Genomic DNA, 7,538 nt, shown 5'->3' with positions numbered 1-7,538 from the left:
AAAGAGAGCCCCCAGCCAAAATCAGGAAAAACCAAACTCCATGTTAGGTTGTCATCTACCATCCTATGTTCACGGAAGAAGTCCCCAGAAAAAACTGGTCACATAATTCTACAGGAACTCTTAATCAAGAGTAACATGAAGAATAAAGTACCACTTGCAATCACCAGCACTGATGGGCAGCTGCTACCCAGTATCAATACAAATACCTTTCCCCTTGCAGAGTTTCTATTGATGTGAACAGGATCAACAGAAGTGAGAAAAGTACTCATTAAGTCTTCCAAGGACTCAGCTAAAAAAAGAGTATCAGACATTCAGGAGAAGCCAGATATTTAAGAAATCAATTTTTTAAAGAGTTCACGGAATTTCTCTAGGACTTGTCTGAGCTGCTAGAGGAGCAATGAGGAAGACAGGTTTCCAAGGAAATGAAGCTCCTGAAATCCAAAACACGCCTAAAATAATGTTTCGAACCCCTTTTAAACCTCGATGCACCTGCTAGCAAGGGACAGTGATGCCTCCATCCCACTGGCACAAATCTCACTTTTTCAGTTGCAAGGCTTGCAAAGCACCATGCTGTGAACCTGTCCCTGCAGGTGTACCAAGCCCTGGTTTGCATGTCAGCCTGAAGTCATCTTGCAGAGTGGGTATCATGCTCCTGAGGAGGTGATGGAGGCTGTTCCAAGGTCTGAGAGCTGAGTGGTGGTTGGTGGTACTGGGCTGGGGAGCAGCTGCCCCCAGACCTGCTACCACCGAGTAGCTGGAGATGAAGGATCACCACACGTTGCAGCATGAGGATGGGCAAAAGGACAGAGACAAAACCCCATGAACACTGAAGACTTCTGTATGTATGACATGATGAGCAGGGTAAGCTTGCCTGTCCCCCTGAGTTTGTGTAAGCTGTACTCTGTAGAGATGTAGGGCTGACGGGATCATTTCTGCTGAGCCAAAAGTTCCTCTGCCAAGAGAAAGTCTTGCAGCAATGGACTTAACCACATATTCACTTTGTGCCTTAAGTCCCTTGACTGCTGGCAACCTGCTCTCAGGGACAGGGAAGAGACTTGCCCCTGCCTGCAAGCAAATCAGCCATTTCAAGCCACTTTTCCTGCTTCAAAGCTATTAGATCAACTGCCTTCCTTAATAAACCACAACCTGGCTTCAGGGCAGTCTGGCACCCCTGCTATGATGAGTTATGTGGCACAGAAAAACCAGGCCTTTAGTTTTGCAGGGTAGGAGCAGGAACTGTGCTTTTCAGTTCATACTGCCCAGCCCACTCCCATCCTGGGTTATCCAAACACTTCTCTGACCATTGCCCTGCTCACCTGGAGGACGCTGCATTGAGCCAGATAACAGGGCTGAGCAAAGTTAGAAATGCCCAACACTGTCCTCAGGCAAGCAGCATTATGCTTAGAAAGTAAGTGAAAAGTGCACTGCTCAGATACCCATATCCTCTGCACCTGAGTAGCTAAAGGACTGTGAAAAAGACAATTACTGTTATGTACCTTGTTCTCTAACACGGTGGCACATGGCACATTTTATGTACCATGTTTTCTGTGCCAAGCACACGCATTCAAGCTATGCAGCTGCTCTAAATATATATGGTCCTTATGAAACAGTAATCACAAAAACACCAGAAAGCCTCTGAACTGAGTGCCTGTTAACTACATTTTCAGGAACAAAGCACCTGGGCTCGCCTGTGGAATGCCCTGGCTGCCTGTGGGATCCTGTGCACCAGCATCAGCTCAGCCCAGCCAGGGCACAGACCCAGCAGAGCCTGTGAGCCACTGCTGAGGGGCACACCACCAAATATTCCCATCAGCTGCTCTTCAGGCAGGTGAAAAGGCAAGTCAACTATTACCTAAAACAAAAGAAAAGGGGGGGAGGGGTGGGGAGAAAAATTTAAGCTGTCCAAAACCAGCTTAAAATGACTAAGCAATTATTGCCAATCTGAAATTTCTCTCAGATTTTAGAAGAGCTTAGCTTGGGCTTCCAGACAAAACATCCTTACCTTCTGCTGTGGGTTTAATAAACTCAGTTACAGCATTCTAACATCTTATTAAAGTACACTTCATATATTTATTAGCATACCCTGGTATCATGAGAGTAGCAGACTATTCTAGGTTTAATCTGTTGATTTTCTGAGCAGATATATACTCAAAGATGTTCTCATAGCAGCTCCAGCTTGTGCTACAGCTAGAGGTCTTAAAGACTTCTGGAGCACCAAAGCTATTGACTCCCACAGATACAGTTCAAGTATTCATGAGAGAATTAAACTGTCAATAAATTAATCAATATAATGCTGAAAACTCAAGTATTAGGTAGTTTGAAAGTATTAAAGCTATACATCTTGTTTTCCTCAGCCTACTATTACAGTCCCTGACTTGTGCTGCCTGGAAAGCTCACCAGGAGCTGTGATGGGGAGAGAGAAATAACTGCACCTCACAGGTAACAAGGAGGTCTCCAAGTTAACCAAGAGGGCTGAGGAATGAGGCTGCTGAGCTGTAAAAGCAAAGGCAGGGAGCAGGAAGTCAGAGCAACAGTCTATTGACCTGTATTAATGATGTTACACTCTGTAAAGTAAGCAAATTTCTTAATTAAAGATTTTATTTATTTCATTAACACATTTTGATGAGGAGCATGGTGGTGCCAAGCTGTCATACTTTAGATTGATCTAAGGTAATAGGCGGTCAAATTTCATACTTCAGGTTGATCAATATTAAATAGCTCTTGCTGATTTTTTTTTTATATCAAATATTGCTGCATTATTTTGGAGGCACCTTTGATTTAAAATGCCAGAAGGAACACAATAAACAAAAATTCCTTTTCCCTTTAATCATCATTGTCCGTGTTTCTGCAGTAAAATGAAGCGCAAAACAAGTTTTCAAAGCAGGCATCCCTCTCTGCAAAGCAAAATACAAATTGAAAATATTTCAATGTATCTAAAAATCACAGAACAGTTTGGCTCAGCATGAGACTACAAAGAAACCAAGCCTAAACACAATTTTGTGGGCTTCACAATTCCTGCAAAACCCCACTTCTCCCCCAACCAGTACAGTTCAGAAATAAATAGAGATGCATATAACTTACCGGAGCAAATATCACCATACACATTTACAAAAGAATTTACAATCCAACTTGCGTGTCCTGAAATAAAGCAAGGTTTGTCTCATACTAAAAATAAAGGCTCCCAAAAGCTTCTCACAGGAGAGAGAGAGAGAGAGAGAGGGAGGGAGGGGAGGGAGAGGGAACAAGCAAGCACCAGCTCCTTGCCTCGCTTTTTATGAAGCAAATAAGGAGAGCAAGAAAATCAATGCTGAGAGAAAGTGAAATGATATACCAATCAGGCAGCAGCCTCAGCCTTGTTTGCAGAGGGATGGCAAAATGCTTGTATTATTAGACACTGACTACACACAGCCTGAGTGGAGAAACCCTTTCCCCTCAGCGAGGGGCTGATTGCTAATCTCCCACCACCATGGTGGGCTGGGAGATACAGCCCCTTCCCCCCCACTGCTAATGCAGCATCGCTCTGGCCCTCGTGTGTGCTCCATAGAGAAGAATCAGCTCACAGTTTTGGGCTAAAGTTGAAAAAAGCTTGAAGATCCTCCAAAATGCTACCACTTACTGATTGTCATTGGAGCAGTGCTTCTTCATTGTGGGGTTTGGAGGCTGTTTGGACTCTTACATTTTGAGATGTGTTTCACTGCACCTCAGACAGCTGCCCTGCTGCTGCAGCAAGGGAGCCCATCCACAAAGGGGAGAAAAACCTCTCAAGTCTCCCATAATTTCATGTGTGCTGAGCTCACCCTGTGCTTGCACAGGACTGGACCTCCAAAGCATCCTCCTGGAATTTGAGCTTTTGTCCCTTTTTGTGTATCAGAGAAAACCGGGGGAAACCCATGAGTTGCCTTGCACCAAGAGGGAAAATTTTTGTGCTATTAATCCACCCAAACAAAACCTTTGCTGTGCTGCATGTGTGTTGGGAGGAGGAGGATGTGTCAGGGGATGAGCTCAGGCACCTGTCTGTGAGCAGGACACATCAGTGGCAGACAAACACCACTTCTTTGGGAAGGTGCCACATTTGTTCCCCCCGGCAGCTACATACAGACATAAACCCCATACCTTGTCACAGCAAACCTCCTCACAAGAGGGGTTTCAGGCCAGTCCCACATCTCTGCTCTGCATTCAGGACATCAGCACATTAAGATCCCTCTTGGCAAGGTGTCTACTCTACACTCACCCGTGCCCCAACACCACTTGGTGTAACCAAAACTAAACCATACTGTGCTGTTTATTGATAAATGCTGATCACTGTTTTAGCATCTTTTCTACACACAGCATCAAATATTTTCAAATACATGTGACATAAGGCAAATTTCCCTTTTATTAGAAGACAGGAGTTACATGCTGGTATACGAAAACACCTGTGGGGTGACAACAGTTCTCTGCACAGCAAAATTGCTTTTCCCCAGTGGCTTGGAATTTACATTGTGCAATAAGTGGTGGAATTCACAGGGAAAATCCTGAAGACAAAAACAAGGAAGCTGAATTCATCTGATAACACAGTTTATCTGTTCGGGGCTGGCACTTCTTGCACAATCCAGGCACAGAGCAGGCTCTGACAGCCCTTCATGAGTACAGTACTCCAGGCCCTTTTGCCACAAGCAGGAGCTACACAGCCAGGCTGAGAGATATATATCACTGCTGTTGATGTGGCCCTGTGTTTCCAGCAGATACAGCCAAATGCTGGGGGATGCTGTAATGAGGAAATGCTGTGATGCTCCGAGAGTTCTTCAGGCTGAAGCACTGCTCTGCTGTGTGGTACATTTTAACATAGACAAAAATATTCACCAGCTACCTGCACACCGCCTGAGCCCTGCCATGAAGACTGAACACCACAGCAACTCAGGGCTGCAGAGCTGGAGGCAGCACTTGCCTCCCCCTGCAAGCCTCCCCCTTTGATGCCTTATAAATTCAGGAGCTGCACTCTGCAGTCACATTCACGCTCCACGTGGTAAAAGGTGACCAAGGACCACACAAAACTTACCACCCACTGCATCAGCACAAAGGGTGATGCTGGCTCTCCCGCAGCCCTGGGAGCTCTTCTCCAGCCTGTGGGTGCACATTGGTGGAGGATAGCAAGAGGATGCTCAGCTTGCCTCAGCTTCCCAGCAGATGCATCCCACTGCTCCTGGCCTTCCCCACTGCATTCAGTTCTCCAGCTGGCACTCAAATGCACTGTATCTCATGGTGACCAGCCTCTTGCTGCAAGGTGTGAGAGTAAGTGAAAAGCAAACACCTCTCATTTCATTTTCCAGTGAGAAAATTTATTTTCCCTTCCCACAGCTAACAACTGCTTACTTAAACTCACTAAAGTCTTCTGAAAACTTTGAAAAACCTACATTAAAAGTGTTTTGCTGAGCTGAGAGCTGCCTGTCTCAGCTCTTTAAAATATGTGCCCACCTGGGTACCTGTGTGGGATGTAGGGATGCAGCTTTAGCCAGAGCACAAAGGATTGCAGCAGATGAGGGTCTGTCCTGTCACACACCTCCTCCAAACAATGCTGCAACACAGACTCCACAGGATACAGAAACCAAAGCCTGCTTTTCTTCCCTAACTGGTAACACACCATGAATGCTGTGGATCAGTTCTAACGCTGCTGAAAGCAAATGTGCCAGTGTTTGCTGACAAGCCAAAATACTTGTCCGGCTGCAGCAGACCCTGCAGCACTGCAGGCTGGTCCTTTCTCCAGCTTTATTAGATTCCTTTTCAAAAGTTCACCTGAAATACTGGATGGGGCACTCAGCACCACCAAGCACAAGAAGAGCTGCTGCCAAACCAGCACTGCTATGCCATGTCTGTGTGCTCGATCAGAGCTTTTTACCTCTGATTTTTGAGTTGGGAGTTTCAAAGCAAAAAAAAAAAAAAAACCTTCCTGGGATTTAAGCCCCAAACTACTTTAGATACCACTGAAAAGCAGTACACATCCAACAGATCTGCATCAACTTTGTGCAAGGTTCATGGCCAATGTTGCTGAAAGGGATGCAGTGACACCAGCAACAGGAAAGGCAGCAGCCTGGGGAGAGACTTATCCCTGGATACAGCAGGACTCAAGGGAGGCATTGGCATGAGGACAGCTCAGAATTACAAAAGTTGGAAAAGACCTCTAAGATCACTGAGTCCAACTTAATGCAGCACTGCCAATCCACCACTAAACCACATCCCTAAGCAGCATATGTGTGTTGTTTGAACACTTCCAGGGCCACCTCTCTGGGCAGCCTATCCTAATGCTTGGCTACCCTTCCAGTGAAGAAACTTTTCCTAATATCTGGCTCCCCACCACTCTTTGTTGTCTCTTCCCACTACCCCCAGCCCACCACAAAGTATCCAACACCCACACAGCAAAAGCCCAAAAGCACTGACTAACTAGCCTTAGACCCTCTCATGCTCTGTTGCTTTATTCTTAACATGCTTGCTCATATTACCCCAGAAGCCCTGTTCATGCCTGCTCCTCTGTGTGTGTGCAGATTTACAGACACCTCTAAAATCACACACTGCACTGTGGACATGGAGTTTCATCAGTCTAGTCATGGAGCATCTGAGCTGGAGCTTTTCCACATCAGGGTCCTCAGCTCTGCCCAAGGCTGGATTGCACCCTTCCCCTGGCCAGGTAAAGCCAGGAACAGGGAGTACCACCAAAGACCCTTTGGGGCATGCTACTGCACTGGTGCCCACTCCACATTTGGAAAAGTTAATTAATACTACTAAATGTTAAATTATCCATCCCACCTGTGCTGCAGAGAAAGCACCAATCAAGGCAGCAGTGGTGTCCAAGCAGGCTGGAGCCTGGCAGAAGGGCTGGAACCCCAGCTGGGAGAGGATAATCAGCCTACCTGGACCTGCTGCTGTAAACAACCCACCAGCACAGGAAATATTCAGATAGACTGCCTGTTTGCCAACAGAGATTTTCACATTTCCCTCTCAATCTTTATTTAAATTTGGGAAGACAGAAAATTAACGAAGCCTGAGATCTATAACTGGAAACCATTTGCTTTTCTTGTGGAAATGGAACATTTCCTAATGAACTTCCCCTCCCCCTGTGCCACTCAGATCCGGATGCAAATATTGCTGCGATTTTATCAATCTGCGTCTTGTTTCACGCAGTCTGCAATGCTAATGAGTAAACCCATTTTGACATATTATGTAAGCCAGTTTCTGAAACAGAGATTCTTGGCAGGCCAAATGTAAACACAGACACCCTCTTGCATCCAATTTAAATGAGCATGCTGCTGAAAGCACTAAGGGCTTGATTCTGTTGACTTATTCCTGATTTACTCCAGTGGTTTGCGTCTTGTTTCACGCAGTCTGCAATGCTAATGAGTAAACCCATTTTGACATATTATGTAAGCCAGTTTCTGAAACAGAGATTCTTGGCAGGCCAAATGTAAACACAGACACCCTCTTGCATCCAATTTAAATGAGCATGCTGCTGAAAGCACTAAGGGCTTGATTCTGTTGACTTATTCCTGATTTACTCCAGTGGTTAA

The 7,538-nt window shown here is 45.6% G+C and overlaps 1 protein-coding gene across 6 annotated transcripts in view; it reads right to left on the bottom strand.

Annotated features, from left to right (window-relative positions):
* Nucleotides 1-7,538, bottom strand: part of SYNPR (synaptoporin) — a 94,765-nt gene that overhangs the window by 42,985 nt on the left and 44,242 nt on the right. Inside the window, exon 1 of one of the 6 annotated variants that reach the window (XM_017747163.1) lies at nucleotides 5,039-5,065. The exons of 4 other annotated variants lie outside the window; for them this stretch is intronic. In XM_017747163.1, the coding sequence (XP_017602652.1) occupies nucleotides 5,039-5,050 (12 nt within the window). In that variant the 5' untranslated portion in view covers nucleotides 5,051-5,065. Of the gene's footprint in view, nucleotides 1-3,081; nucleotides 3,220-5,038; nucleotides 5,066-7,538 lie in introns of those variants that run through there. One more of the 6 variants, XM_008643584.2, reaches the window with a different exon arrangement.

Source organism: Corvus brachyrhynchos, unplaced genomic scaffold, assembly GCF_000691975.1.
Source record: "Corvus brachyrhynchos isolate BGI_N302 unplaced genomic scaffold, ASM69197v1 scaffold91, whole genome shotgun sequence".
Classification (NCBI taxonomy): domain Eukaryota; kingdom Metazoa; phylum Chordata; class Aves; order Passeriformes; family Corvidae; genus Corvus; species Corvus brachyrhynchos.
The sequence above is the reverse complement of the archived record's forward strand: the minus strand, read 5'-3'. Positions and strand labels throughout refer to the sequence as shown.